Genomic DNA, 15,858 nt, shown 5'->3' on the forward strand with positions numbered 1-15,858 from the left:
AGAGTTAATTACGGTACAAGTTATAAAATTAATGGGTATAACCTTCTCTCAAATATTTATGCTTTGCTTGTACCTTTGGAAGTTTTTTTTTTTTTTGAATGACGGAGTCCGTAAGAAATGGCTTTCAACGGTCATCCGCTTGTGTCCGTCACGTGATGAAAAAACCCACAACAAAAAGATGATGGGAAGATATGGTGCAAAATCGACAATTAATAGAAAACATCTAAACTAATAATAACGTAAAAGCCCCCTGTAAAACTTCAAAACTATTGTTTTGCCTCAGGGAAAAACATCTGAACCAACAACAAATCAGTGTTCACTCCGCAGGTAAATCCCAAAAAAGAAACATGAAGACTGGTAGGTGCGAATATTGTCTAGAATATTTGAGTGCTTTCCTATCAAGAAGGTGCCAGCACAATATCTGACTGTAGCTCCCCAATTCCATGTTCCAGGATGTCGTGTTCTAACTTGAAATTCAAATGACGTCGGAACTGTGGGGGCGGGGGCGCAATCTTGTTTAAACACAAAAAATGCTGTTGCACACACAATTTGGAATATTCAAATGCATATACTCATATTTGCCGGCAACCATATGAGTTGTAGTTAGTTTGTTATGCATTGAATATCAATTGGGTTTTAGTGATTTTGATTTAGGAGAGCAAGAGTTCTTAGTTTGTATGCATTGGATATCAACTGGGTCCGAGTGATCTAGATTTGGGACAGCGAAAACGTACAGACCTGGTTGATTCCATGTATTGAACATTATTTGGGTATGACTGATTTTCATTTTGGAAAGCAAAGATGGATAGATTTGGTGATTACATAATCCAGGGTGTAGGTACAGTTGCAGGGCCCCTGCAGTCATTTGGGGGAGCAGTGGACATAATTGTGGTGGAACAACCAGATGGGAGCTTCAGAAGCACTCCATGGTATGTCAAGTTTGGCAAGGTTCTTGGTGTCATAAGGCGCACCGAAAAGATTGTGGATATATCTGTGAATGGCCAGGAGGCAAACTTACATATGTACTTGAATCGCAGTGGACATGCCTATTTCTTGAATGAGGTTGAATCCATTGGAAAAGACTTAAATGCCCAAATAAAAGGTGAGCTGAAATAGGGAGTTCTTTAAAAATCATTTATCAGATTGTTTATGCTGAAATACTAGGTCAATTGTAAGGAATAAGACAGAGTTGAGCTGTTATATAGGTAATAAACATAAGGTTTTCATAGTCCATGAGATTGACTAAAAAACTTTTGGAAAAACGTTTTTCAACGTTTTGGATCAGGCTTATGTGATCCATCATCAGAATGAGAATAATGAGAAACTGCATAGTTGACCAACTCTGGCTTGAGTGGGGAACTGGGAAAAATGATAAAAACAGGGCCTGTCATAGCCAATTATACCTACTTTAACAAACTAGAGTGGATAGCAGAGAAGAAATTTGTAATGTAAGCCTTGTTGAACAACTATATGCCCGATCTTGCTAAAATGGGGAATTGAGAAAGTGGGGAAATGACAGTTAATTACCCAATATACCCTATTTACTTCATTGTTTCAACACTCTAGGTTCAGATTTACACAGTTTTAAGAAGACCTTGTCCAAACGACTTTAACAAAGATGGAATGCAACAATTACAATCTCAAGTCTCAGACTGTAATGTTCCCCAACGCAACAAATTGTAAAAGTTTGCAGTGATGAAATCTCAAACAATAAATTGAAATGAGGAATGATTTACCAAATTTTGGCTTAATTGGATGATCACGAAGAATGGGAAAACTGAGGCTAATTACTTCAGTTCACCTCTATCTTCTTCAATGTTCTCCTGTGGAATATTTCCGGATGAAACTAATTACATCCCATTATTGCTATTTAACTTTATGTTCCCTGCTTAAATAAATTAAAATATGAAACTAATTACATCCCATTATTGCTATTTAACTTTTTTTTTTTTTTTTAAAGAGGGGTAAACGCTTTGACCTGGAGCTATGAACCAGTGAGGCCACAAATGGGGGACCTCATCCCCATTAGATTCGAACCTTGATGACAAGGATAACAACTCAATAACTTAGCCATCACAACATGCCACTATTGGCTTGCTATTTAACTTTATGTTCCCTGCTTAAATAAATTAAAAATGAGTCTGGTGACTACTGTTTTCCCCTCTCTTGCTCAATATTCCTTAGTTGACCAAATAAAAATGTGACCCATTTCGAATAAACTCAAAAGGATTTTAATGGTGAGCTATCCAAGATAAAAAGGGGGATGGTTGGTGTTAAATGACAGAGAACTCGGTATATTTAGAATGCCATGAATCCACTGTTTTTAATATGTTTAATTAAGCAGCATGAGTGCTTATATGAGATATTTTAATTTTTTTAATACAGGGCTATAATGTGTTGTAACTGCATATATGAGGTATTTTGATTTTTCTTATTACAGGGCTATAATGTGTTGTAAATACAAATATGAGGTCTTTTTATTTTATTTTACTGCAGGCATGCAGAGTGTTCTATGTGCACACATGAAGTATTTTGTATTTCTCATATGGTTTATTTACTTGTGTATCGGTAAAATCAGAGTATTAAGGGTATGTGAGAGGGCTGGTAGTGTAGAAGGGATTAAGTGAATGAGGAGTGGCCATAAGAATTGATAAGGGAAATTCAAATAAATTTTAATTTAAATCATATGAACACTATTATATGATTTGTTGTAGTAAACGATTCCTGTGGTTTTCAGCAGATGCTATGGAAAACATTCAGCCAATTAATGACGGCTTTCTGGTAAGCAAGGCTACACATGAAATTGGCAGGCTTTCAAGTGAGACATGTTCTAAGGTTACTCCTGCAAATAACAACATTTATATTTCTTGGAAGAGGAAGCTTGCAAGGAAACGTTTACGACAGCTAAGATCAGTGATTGGATTAGTGTTTAGATACACTGCTCAGGGCTTTTTAAATTCCAAAAATAAAGGGAAAATGACACCAGATAGGTTAGCCCTTTTGGAAATGGCAGAAATAGCTGCAGAGCTGTTGGAAATAAAATGGTCTACAGGGTACTCCCAGGTGATGCAGCCCAAGAAGCAAACACTTGATGATAATGATAAAGATGGGGCACAACTTCATAATAACAAAACCCAAACAGATGATTCAGAGGTAGTTTTGATGAGTGCAGATGGTCATATGATGACTGCACCTGTTTCTTCATTGGATGAGCATTTAGGTCAGGCCCCTACAATATCATCATTTCATGATCAAGTTATAGTTACCAAGCCGGATCCTGATTCATCTATCCAATATTTTAAAAGTTGTCATCATAATAATATACTCATAGATAATACAATAGACGATGATGGTCTTAAAGAAAATTCTTATTCTCAATTTACATTAGATATGTTTAAGAGTGTTTGTGATATTCATGGGAATCAAGAGGAACAAATCGGAGACCCACAGAATCTAAATGGTACTGAGAGGAAGGACCTTTGTGATACAATGCCTTCTCTGCAGGAAATGGGTGTGCATCATTTTCTTGAACCAAAAATAACAGAAGTGGAAATCACACAGTCAAAAGACATTGCAAGTGGGTCTAAATTAGATTCCTTACATGGAATTAAGTTTTCACAACTTCAAATCCCCTCTAATTGTGCACTACAGAGGCAGGAGCAGGCATCAACTAATCCAATTTCCATGCAAGGGCATCACTCCAATGTTGAAAGCACAGGTGTGGAAATACATGATTGGCCTTTCCTTTGAATTTGTTTTTTCTTATCTCAAACAAGTGAGTCCTGACATGAAAATCTATACTTCTTAAAAGGAACTTAAAAATGTTCTGTTATCTCAGAAATTTCAGTTGCAAGCTTGGGAAGTGGGATTGAAAGAGAAAACTCAAGTGACTGTATACAAGATGGCATTGGTACTATTGCAGCAACAACATTTTTGGAAATATTTGGTCAATATTTAAATCAAATCCATGGAGAAATATCATGTTTTTCTGTTGCTTTTTTTTCTACATAGAAAGTCTTAATTTTGCCTGTACCTTGAATACATTATGTATGTTGGCTATATTGTAGGTAAAAGCATGCCACATTGCAGTTTCTTACTATTAGAAGGGGTAGAAGCAACTCCTGCTGTTCAGGCCTTTGACCAGGAGAATGTGTACATGAGTGAGCTCAATAGTTCAGGAACAGGTAACTAGAAAAAATAACAAAACTTGTCTTCAAAATTGGACTCAGCATTTCTTTTTGGGACAGTTTCACTTACAATTCTTGGAATGGCTCATTTGTCTTTAAATCAGCAGATGAATCAGAAAGTGCAATTGCCATGGATCACATTCAAGCATCTGAAAGTAAGAGGTATATATTTGATTTAGAGTTGATTTCTATGGGGGCCAAAAAGTTTCCCATTTTACTTGCAGAAACCTAATGCTCTTCAATGTAGCAATTCAATATCAATTTGAATAGATATGTTGCTAGTTTAATTACAGTTAGTAGGACTATTTACAAAAAAGTGCTCTTACAGGCAACCTGGAAGACAGAAGGCACAGACAAATACACCAACATCAGAGCAGTTGTCATCCCTGAAACTTAAAGAAGGTCCAAACATAATCACCTTCACATTTGTATCGAATGTATTTGGAAAACAACAGGTGAGTAAGCTTTTGTAGACAAGAAATAGTATATTGGCATTAAATCATTTTACATAACATGTAATAATATTTTAATATTAAATTTGAACATTTCACTAGTCTCTTTTAGTATTGATAGATCTCTCACCTTGTGTAGGTTGAGGCTCGAATCTATTTATGGAAGTGGAACACTCGAATTGTTATTTCAGATGTTGATGGAACTATTACCAAGTAAGTTCAAAATTCAAATGAGTTGTAGGTGGTAAATAATAATTTACAAGGCTTCAAGGATATCAATGTGCCATGGACTGCATTTCAAAGGATTGGGTTACCAATAGGAGTTTGTGTTGAGATAATGGGTGTTGCACACATTTCATAATATTGTTATATTGTATTATTTTATTTTATTATGTAATGTTGCACCTAGATGGACATGCAACACGTAAAGATTCCCATAGGATATACTTGATGAGTTGTATTATAAAATTGTGATAATATTTCAGGTAATTATTTAATATTGGGGAAAATAATTAAATTTTCAATATTAAATGTGGGGCAAATGGGTTAGGTAGCACATGGTTTTAACACATAGTTTATGTAATACCATTTGGTGGTTTTGTGAGACTTGCTACTATATAAGCAGCCACAAGGGTAGTTGTAGAGAGAAGACAGAACACAAAAAAGGAAAGAGTCAAGAGGGACAAAGCTTGACAGGTTAGCCAAGGGAGCATTTGTGATGGTTGGAAGCATGGGATGGGATGTGTGGATTCATACTTGTTCACATGGATTGCTTGTTGTGGCTATGGTTTTGAAGGGTTCCATGGTTGTATTGCAATGGTATTTTTGCTAAATAATACATGGTGATGGTTGTTTTTTGGAGGCTAGGTTCCCTCAATGAGGGTTTCCCAAGGTATATCTTGTGTCACAATTTTTGTGAGTATGTTGTCTATTCTCTTGCATGTGGATTTCAATTGCATATTTGTTTCAGATCTATAATAGGTTATATGGAAATGGTTATATTCTTTGTTACAAGTTTTCTTACAGTTTATAGAAACATGAAGTTGTCTATGCTTGTTGAGAACTTCATTCAAGTGGGGATTGAAGCAACGGAAAGGGGGAAATAGTAGTTTGATGTCTATCAGAGGAGGCTGAAACTTTAATTATATGTAACATTTTTTCTATGAGTGGAAAAAACTATACAATGGGTGAGACTTGTGCTTGTCTATTGTTCAAAATTATGTTGTTTTATTTTTAACTCAACTTTAAGTTATTTTATTCAATTTTTGTTTTAAGCTCAAGGTATGGTTAGTTCATCTTTTATCAAATTATCAACTATAAGTAGAAAGAGAGAGAGATGTGATAGCTTCAAATTTTAAATAGTGTTTGAATGGCTTACTACAGATATGATTTGCTTGGTTTTATCACCTACATTGGATAGGATTAAGGCAATGTGTATGTAGGCTGACCATGTACCCATCCAATATTATTGACCATATTTTAGATATAAACATGAATTATAATACATATAACCTCCTCCAAACATATCCATCATCTTTTTCACACAATGACAGTTTGTTAATCATATCATACAGGCACTAGTGCATATTTATAACAGCTTGGCTATGTGCTCTAGGCTGGTGACTTGTGGTTAATGGTAGTGACTTATATTGAAATGCTTCTAATTTATTTTGGACATATAAGGAAAGTGAAAAGATTTAGGCATACACTATTTTCTATGCTATTTTTTTGAAAATTCAAGGTCTTATATGTGGCTCTTAAAGTTGTTTTTATACTGTTGCAAGAAGCTACTAAATTCCCATATAAAATGGCCTAAACCTAACCCATTTTAATGTAACATATGTCAGTTACAAAGTTCAGGGTTAGAATATGTTGGCCAACAGAAGAATAACTTCTGACACCTTCCACAAAAATAAAATCATTTTTGGCTTCATTGGGCGTTGCTCCTTGACCCCATCTTGGGGGCGCTGTCCCCAAATCCCCTATTAGAAATCTAGGGTGAAATTGTGCCGAGAAAAGTGGGGAAATATTAACTTCCGAGTCTGATTAGGCTCCATCTAGCAACAAGCTAGTTGTCTATCTCTATAGCCCGTTGGGTTTCCGGATTCTCGTTGTGTGTTGCAAATTACAATCAATGAAACAAAAACAAGATTGTTTGCCCTCCTAGAGGTAAGTTTGTTCTATTTACCATAGTGAATGAAGCTATAAGTAGATTGGTTCTTCTCAACAATAGAACTAGGAATTTGGGATACTAGACAAATGACTAGTGTGGTTGTCAAAGACTTAGGCCCATTTGTAGTCCACAACTGAATTAGATTCTATTCTGCTATAATCTTTTCATCTAGGTTGGTCTTTTTTCAGATATCTTCTAAGAGTGGCTTTTTTTGTCCATTCGATACAAATGATGTTGGCAGTTATAGAATCATATATTTTTCAAATAGCCTTCCTGAATCTCACCTTCATCTCAACATTTTGTATGGGTATAACATTGCGAAGCCCTTGCATGTGCCACTTCAGGTTCATTGCCTAGATTATGTGCTGTGATGAATGTTTAATTGATTATGTTCATTGTAGAATTGCAATGTGAGGTCTTTCTCTTGTATAGAGGCCTTCATTTGGATAATCATATTGTTAATGTAATCATAGTCTAGGTGGACTGGTGTCCCCTGGCTAATGACTTTGGAGAAGCAAAAATGTTAGCATTGAGGTTGAAAAGTGAATAGGGTGAAAATAGGGCCTATCCTCAACCCTAATTTCCAATAGAAATGATCCAAATTGATTAAGCACAAGAAAGTGATCAATGTAAAAATGGGTCATGTTATGGAAAATAAGGAGGAAGGAGGTCTTATGATCTTCCTATTTGAGAAGTATTTTCTTAAATCTTGAAATAGATAAAAGACAAATACTAACCTTGAAGTAGAATAATTCGTGAAAATGCTGATTTTTGGTGTTTGTGTATAGTTTCAGGGATCTTTGCAACTTGTTTCAAACTGGAAATGTCAAGATGGAGAAAACCTAGAAAAATTTTGTCCTTTTGAAGGGAGGTCGACCTTGACCCTGATAACGGGGCACAATCTTACCCCAGGGCACAATTGTACCTCGAAAAGTCGACCTTGACCTGCACTGCTCCGACGAAATTTCTGTTTTGATAAAAAAGGTATCCAAATTTTCTCTTCAATTCGTTGTTCCACACCTATATTTGCAAGAAATATGGGTTTGTTGTTTGGATGGTGGGTTTGCCTTGGTCAAACCCTAGTTTGGAATTAACCTTGAAATTGAATTGAAATTGCAATATGTATAAACGAAATAAATGGAACTATTCACCTTGCTTATATTGAAATCCTTGTGAAGGATTCGAATCCTTGAATCCACAATTACGAATACTCCAAATGAATGTAGAAATGTATGTAGAAATGTATGTAGGATGTCTCAAATCAATGACATTAGATCTTGAACACCAATCTTCAATGCATCTTTGCATAGAAGAAGGTTTGAATGAATGTGGATGAAGAAATCTTCAACAAGAGGGCTCCATAGAGATTGAATCCTTCAATGGCTAATAGTGGACCTCCTTGATGAATTGGATGATTGAACATTTGAATGCTTGAATGCTAGTAGATCTTCACTTCATAGAATAATGGATGCGCTTCATAAAGGGTAGCTCCTAGTTCATAGAAAGTAGATGTCAAAATGAGGGAAGAAGGCTTCTTTATATAGAGATCTAAGGCACAAATTCCTAGAGAAGGCCGGCATGGGAGCATTAAATCCCAATTAACCTTACCCCATAGGAATAGGCCTAGATTAAATGTAATTTAAGAGTACCATTCCGAAACCTGAAACAACCAACCCAAAAGCAGGAAAAAGAAACTTTTCGAAGCTCGATGTCCCGAAACTCTCAGAAATTGAAAAATGGACCTAGGGTCAGGGTCGAGGTTGTCCCTGACCTAGGTCAGGGTTGAGACCGACCTTGACCTAGAAAGTCAAAGTCCTTAGTTTCATAGAGAAAGTTGTCGAAAATTGGCTGCAAATAGAGAGAGAGAAGCAAAATAGGGGGAAAACAACTAGATCCATGCAAAGACCCATTCAAGGCACTTGACATGACCCCAAACCACTTACTCGAAGGGCTAAACACTCTTAACATAGAAGTGCTTCCATTTGAAGACGATACAAAAAGAAAACAAATGAGGGTGTTAGGGATAGTAGAAGAGGTGTTGGGACAACAATCTTGTAAAAGTTGATAGAGGTGTTGTGAAGGAAAGAGAAAGATTGATATGATCCACACATATAATAAGATAAATATATAATGTAGTAGATAGATCACACACCGCAAGAGATGTTTGTGGGCCAAGATGCCCCAATGTCCAATAAATGCAGAAAGAGTAAACCCTTGAGGTAGGATTACACCATACAATACTTATTATGGAAGAAGCCACTCCATGTGATCTCTCCAAGACATCCCAAGAACATTATACTGAAAGTATATCCTAGCAATGGTAATCACCTATTTTATATGAGTCTCCTCCAAATAACATATTGGAAGGGTAATCCCAATGAAGGTTTACTCATCATTTACAATAGTTAATTACACAAGTTGTTAATGTGAATAATATAATTACACAAGGAATTCTAATTGATGACTTTTTCTCTTTACTATTTTTCTTTAGTAGTACTAATAATTTAAGTTAGTATTAGTTTTAGCTGGCTTAGATGCTCATTTGACCTATATATGTAGATGATAAAAAAAGAACAAATCCTATTGATTGGCATTTTAGTCTCATTGTGCTCAAATGTTTGGTATTTGGTATCTTTTTCGACAAAGCTTAATGTCAGTAGTTTTAAGTTGAAGTAATTTGGCCCTTTTGGTTTCATTAGGAAAACACACATGCTTGCTATGGCCCTTTATGAGTTAGCGGCAGAATTCTTTGACTAAAGGAATTCTCTTTTCTGAAAGGCATATTTCCATGCTTATTAATAAACATTATAAGAATTCTTTTCTCATACTGTTATATGAGATTGCATGTCTTGGATTTTTCGTCTATGAGACATTTTGGGTATATGGAGATGGCTAGAAAGTGTTCTCAGGGCTTTCCTTAATTGTCAAAAAACGTGAGGATGTCCTAGAAATGCCAAAGGTGTGGAAAGACAGCTGTCCCCTATAGTCCAACCAAATAAAAACTCAGAAAAACTGAGAAAAAATGATATCGAAATCATAGTAGCATTGGTTGTTCCATCTTTGGCATGTCAGGTATAAAACTCAGGTCAAGGTAGCTGCAAATGCAGATTCTTTAACTTACTTAGATCTGTATTTCAGCTCATTATCAGAGTAAATACATATAAGAACTTTGAAACTCCAGATGTTCAATGAACAATGGTAGGTTTGGCAATGATATTTTTAAATGGGTCCATGAGTGTGCCCATCAAACAATGAAATCTAAGCTCTGCCCTTGGATGTAATTCGTCAAAAGGTTTTGAAAATCTAACATTGTGCAGTCTTTCTTATCACTGACAATTGATGTTTGCAATTCTTTCCTTTATATAATATGATTATGTATGTTGTAGAAAAGCTAGACACAGGGCTGTGACTTATGATACTAATTTTTTGCTCTAGGTATTTGAATAGGTATCCAGATCCTAGTGTTTCACATATGTGGGACATGGTTTGATGATTGATACTTGTTGGAAATAAACATAATTTACGTAATTGAGATATTCTATATCAGTACCATTAAGTAGGACTGATCTATAGTTATTAGTTATGTTACTTATGTTTTCTAGAGAATCAGCTTCAAGAGTGAACATGAACATTAAATCTACTAAGGTTATTTATTTTCCCAATTATATTTTTCAGTTGTAGCCTTTGGGAATTTTGTTGTAATTGTTACATAATATATATGCAGACTGATATTGAAAGAAGTGAAATTTTGTTATTTGACTGTCAACTTTATTAATTTAATGTATATTCTCAATTGAGCTCTGTCATGCGATATGGTTCTATAATGAATATGATGAATGGATTATAATTTAAAATTTGAAATTTCTTATAATTTTAAAATTTTCCTTTTTTGTTTCCAATTATGTCCCTTGCTTTCCCCTAATAAAAGGCCTCTCATCTCTTACTGTCTTAGAAATACATCCTGCCATCCACTGCCATTCCTTCGAAATGCCATGGGATGTAGCTTTCTCATCACATATTTTGTAAATCAATAGTCCCATTATCTTGTGTCAAAAACAATGGTAAAGGCTGATTTCACAACCAATGCCTGATTATTACTTGGATTAATAGACATGGGTTTATCTGTCTGTAAAACAGGAGACCATTTTTACTGGGGCATTTTGTTGAGTTTCAAGGTCACATTCTGTAAACTCTACAAGCGTGTCCTTCAAAGGGTGATCACTGAGCTGTTGCCTTGAACTGGAAAGTTCAAGATTATAAAATGCTTGCCTCTACACATGGACATTAATCATTTTTTTGGTTTTTTCCACAGAATGTTTTTATTAATTATCCAAATTATTCAGCGATTTTCTTTGGCAAAATGTTAGTTGCATCAAGGTTTCCCATAAAGAGGTTAGTACTTCTAGTGTATCCCTAAAATTTGAGGTGTGGGAATCATTGAAATTCAGTGGCATGGGCTTAGAACGTGAAATAATTGTTTGGGCCCTCAAAGGAACAAATTCTTGGAAAAATTTCCTCAAACAAATGGTACAGCATCTTACCTTATGGAAAATTCTCTATAAAGGTTTTGGTTTGAAAACCCTAATTCTTATTATTGTCAGTGGAACTGAGGAATGCATCCCTATGGTTTTATAGGTGTTCTCTTGAATGACGGTGCTTGGGCATTAGTGTGGGTGGAGATGAAACAATCCTATTCTTGTGTCTAATACCGGTTTGGGAATCTTGGGAAGTGGTCAAACCTTGAATCCGACAGGGTGGAGATAACATTTGGTTTTGATCCTTCTTCCAATTGGTACTTGCTTTTTTGGTGACCAATTCCCATTAATCAGAGTTGGAACACTTGCTTATGAATTTCAAGCCTTCCCCTCTGTATACTGACATAAACTTTTTCTGACTGGTATACTAGGTTGATGAATGATAGCATGCTTGGGAACCAAATGCTGCCTTTTACAGCAGTGAGATAACTCAGCAATAATGCAATGGAAAAACATACAGCAGCAATAAACAATATTTAACATAAATGGATGCTCAACTGGCAATTTAAAATGATGAGATATTGGATACCACCTGTATTGAAATGAATTACTATAGATTAATTGTTTGCTAAAAACCTCTGTTGGCTTATTCATTAAATGTGTACCAGACTTGATATTGTTTTTAGTTCTAGAATATGTTGCGATGATATCAATGATCAGTAGAACTCATATGATATTGTTTTTAGTACTAGCATATGTTGTCATGATAGCAATGATCACTGATTCAGTAGAAGTCATGTGGTAAAATTTGAAGGTTATTTATTTCTATTTTATTTGATGCAGATCAGATGTACTGGGTCATGTCATGCCTTGGGTTGGAAAGGACTGGTCACACTTAGGGGTAGCACGTCTTTTTTCTGCTATCAAGGTGGTGGCATTCTACCCCATTAAAATGTTATTAGTATTGCTTACTTTTGTTTATAGAAAAAGTATTTAGAGAGAGGTGTGGGTTACAAATATACTTTCAATTTAACTTTTCTGTTTTGCTTGTGAGTACGATACACCTCTCTACTTCTTTGAAGCCACCAATTGCTGTATATGTTGGCACAATCTTGTCTTCATCATAAATTTTTTGTATAGCATCTTTGGGAACTTGATAGGTAATTTGGGGAATCAATAACAACATTAGTTGTTCATGTTGAATTGTACATATACCAATTCTCTTCTTTTAGCCTCAACTTCTCTTAGCAATTGTATCAACATTACCTTAATTTATTTTTCTTCACTTTTGTTGAGTGCTCTCTTTCCTTCTCTTCTTTTTGTTATCATTTTTAAAGAAAATGGAGGAACTAGACTCACCACTAGCAGCTTAGAAATAAGTGTTTTTTCTATTGAAACCTTTGATTTTGTTTTTACCTTGGAGTCTAGGAATAACTTGCTATGCTTTCAGACTATATTTGCCCTCACTCAATTTAAGGAGAATAATTGGACTGATTTGCTAAGGGGAAAGTTTTTGTCCATATTACTTCTGATGAATTGAGGTGAAAGAATATTTGTGTCATCATTAAAAAACCTACAAACTTCTCCAAAATATTATCAGAAAAATGGTGAATCGTCAAATGATTGAAATCCCTTCTCACTTCAAACTCATTCAACTTGCCCAATAGTTTTCAATCTTAGGAACATGCATGAATTTGATATCCAACCTCTCTTGCATGGTACCCATTGTGTTATAGATTCATCTTTTGTGGAAGGGTTTTGAAATTGAATGTTGTTATTTCTTCACCAATGAACTTAGAATTCATTATAGTCTTGCACTAGTAAACTCCTAGTTGGATTGAGAAACTAAACCCCTGCCTATGTCCCTCTCAAGAGATAGTGCACCTTGGAGACTTGAATGAAGATGCTCCATGATTATGACTTAGTAACTCGTGTATCTTGGTAACATGTTAAAGATAGGATGCACAAATCAGCCCAAACTACGATGAAAGCATTTATCTTCTCTTTGAAATCTCAATGTTTGTTTGATCTTCTGTCCCTTATACTGAATGCATAAGGAAACAATTATTCACTTCTTTGTCTTTGTTGACGTATTATAGCTTCAGTCAGATAAAAAGGAATATGACTGATTACAACACAAATTCATTTGTAGATATATAAGTATCTATATTATGGTACTATATTTATTAAAGTTTAAATAGCGAAGAAATTAATATGAAATTATAATTCAGAGATTATATATATATTATTAATCATATAAAGTTTATTTATTTAAACTGAAATCATATTATATTGTATCATGCTGTTTTTAAGGCAAACCCAACTAAGCGACTGCTTTGTCGAATGGCGGGAGTCTATTTTGTTTTGAGTGGAGACTTGTCCATGGGGGACGTGACTGCACAGGAAGTGGTGTCATGTCCCTTTGTGGACACGTCGCCTCCCTCCCTTACATATAGTCGAAACTGACAGGTATTGAGTTACAATGAACACATCAGTTACATCAGTCTTCTAATCTCATACACCGTCGGTGCATATCACATTTTGGGCAAATACAATCTGCATTTATTTCTAGAATAAGATCTGTATTCACTGCAGAAAAAAGAGACACAATTAAGAGTATAATATCTAAAATAGTGAAATTATTTATTCTGATAAATATCATCAGCAACTCACCATTAAAGGATTCTGATCGAAATCTTAACAGTCTTGTTTAAGAAATTCTGTGTACTCTAATTATGGCCACACATGAATATGCTAGTGTGGCTGTATGATGTTTACCCCAATGACAGTATCATAGAATATCACTAGGTATACAATGAAGATGCCTTCTAGAACCCAATATCTTTTCAGATTTTGTTAGTTGTTTGTGTACAATCATTGATTAGTGTAGACCAATCAAAACACTCGTTTTTGTTGCCAATGGTACTTGTTGTGTGGAATATCCGTGGCTTGAAATCGCAAGTTTTCTCTTGGTTTGTAATACGTTTCAGGAGTTTTGTCATGATTGAAAATTTATCTTTAAATTCACCCGTACTCAGACTTTGAGATGAAATTGACTTCTTTTCCATTAACCAAATTTTGTTGATTTACTTTTGACAGTCCACGGAATTGTTTTATTAATCTTTCTGACTTTCCTCTAAATCCACCTTTAATGATTTCTCAAACGGAAACATAAATGTTTTGAATGTCATTTGATCTGAGCCTGCAAACAACTTGCCATCCATTTATTTGATTTCTCTCTTTTTGGGGTCAGTGTGCTTGACACAAGCTACAATAAATTCTACACTTCATAGGGAATGATCCTTGAATGATACACTTTGCTTCCATCTTTTTCTTTTAAATTGAGGTTGAAATGTTTAGGGATAACATGACACAAGTTAGTTTTTACTGATTTTTTTTTGAAACTGAATAATTTGCTGATTTGTTTTTCTTTGTTTGTACTGTACAGAAGTCCTTGTCTTAGGTGCTTTTTTACTTATGCTTTTCTGTTTCACCTAAAGAACAAAAGAAACCCTCAAGACCACCTTATACTCACTACGATGCCTAAATTCATACTGAAACATATTAGTTTTGCCCTTGACATGACCTTGTGACTTAAAGTTGATCTCGACGCTGGTTTTTCTTTTGTTTGTTACTTGTCACTTGATTTCATCCCAATAGTAACACTGTTCAGGAATGCCTTTATGGAGTTCCCACCACTTAATAATCTAATCTACAAGCACACTAATGATCTGTTGTTGTCACTTAAATGCTTACAATCATCATCTAGGCACCTGTTCCTGTTGCCTCTGCTACTAATAGACATGCCTGGACTTGTTTGGCATGCCGTCCGCTGAACATTGGCACATAACACGGGCTTAGGCGTGTTTTCCTCTGTCCTCTCAATCACTCAAAACCCGACATTTAAAGTGTCAAGCATGCTATCATTGGTCATCTCTGTCACTTATATGTGCAGTAAACTAGCTCATATGTGTTCGCTTCTCTAATCTGCCACTTAAATCTGTTTCGACATGCTTAAGGTGCCTTGATCATTCATGCATGCCACCTAAAAGACTTCTTGTAAGATTTTTTGTCACTTAAGGATATGATCTGCCCCTTTCAAGTATGCCTTCTTCCCTCTTCTGCCACTGCAGATTGTCAATCTGCATATGTTAGCTGTCTATGGCATGTGAATTTTAAATAATGTCCTTGCATATTCTTCTCTAGAATGTTGTTACAAAAAAGGAATGAGGAAAGAAAACAAGTTATATAAATACAGTCATCACTTTTGTTTTGAAGAAGGGGAAAGAGGAAAACAGTTTGCCCACTTTCTGCCATAAAAACAGGTATTGCTGTCACAAGCTGATCTCTCTTCCCTGCATAAGATTATCAGCAAACTGCCTGTTCGAAACTCATGAAAAACAAATGTAGTTTGAAATGGAAGTGGAAACAAGGGCACAATATCGAAGTCAACTTTATTTAATCAATTTGATGAACAGTAATGACAAGACATGCACAAAAAAGGCTTGCACTATGAAAAGCAATGTAGTGGGGCAAGACATAACAAACTTCAAGCTGATATTAAAACATGA

The 15,858-nt window shown here is 35.2% G+C and overlaps 1 protein-coding gene across 14 annotated transcripts in view; it reads left to right on the plus strand.

The window, feature by feature from the left end:
• Positions 1 to 271: 271 nt before the first annotated feature.
• The window catches only part of LOC149571781 (phosphatidate phosphatase PAH2-like), a 54,287-nt gene continuing 38,700 nt past the window's right edge, over positions 272 to 15,858 (plus strand). For 2 of the 14 annotated variants that reach the window (XM_089813185.1, XM_089813190.1), the window contains exons 1-8: positions 272 to 1,102; positions 2,741 to 3,718; positions 3,839 to 3,910; positions 4,068 to 4,184; positions 4,295 to 4,349; positions 4,516 to 4,642; positions 4,779 to 4,852; positions 12,131 to 12,215. In XM_089813185.1, coding sequence (XP_089669311.1) covers positions 802 to 1,102; positions 2,741 to 3,718; positions 3,839 to 3,910; positions 4,068 to 4,184; positions 4,295 to 4,349; positions 4,516 to 4,642; positions 4,779 to 4,852; positions 12,131 to 12,215 — 1,809 coding nt within the window. In that variant the 5' untranslated portion in view covers positions 272 to 801. Of the gene's footprint in view, positions 1,103 to 2,737; positions 3,719 to 3,838; positions 3,947 to 4,067; positions 4,185 to 4,291; positions 4,350 to 4,515; positions 4,643 to 4,778; positions 4,853 to 12,130; positions 12,216 to 15,858 lie in introns of all 14 variants that reach the window. The other 12 variants (XM_089813176.1, XM_089813179.1, XM_089813177.1 and 9 more) reach the window with 10 other exon arrangements.

This window comes from Cupressus sempervirens, chromosome 2 (assembly GCF_028749045.1).
Source record: "Cupressus sempervirens isolate cs-2001-9-10 chromosome 2, ASM2874904v1, whole genome shotgun sequence".
In the NCBI taxonomy this organism is placed as follows: domain Eukaryota; kingdom Viridiplantae; phylum Streptophyta; class Pinopsida; order Cupressales; family Cupressaceae; genus Cupressus; species Cupressus sempervirens.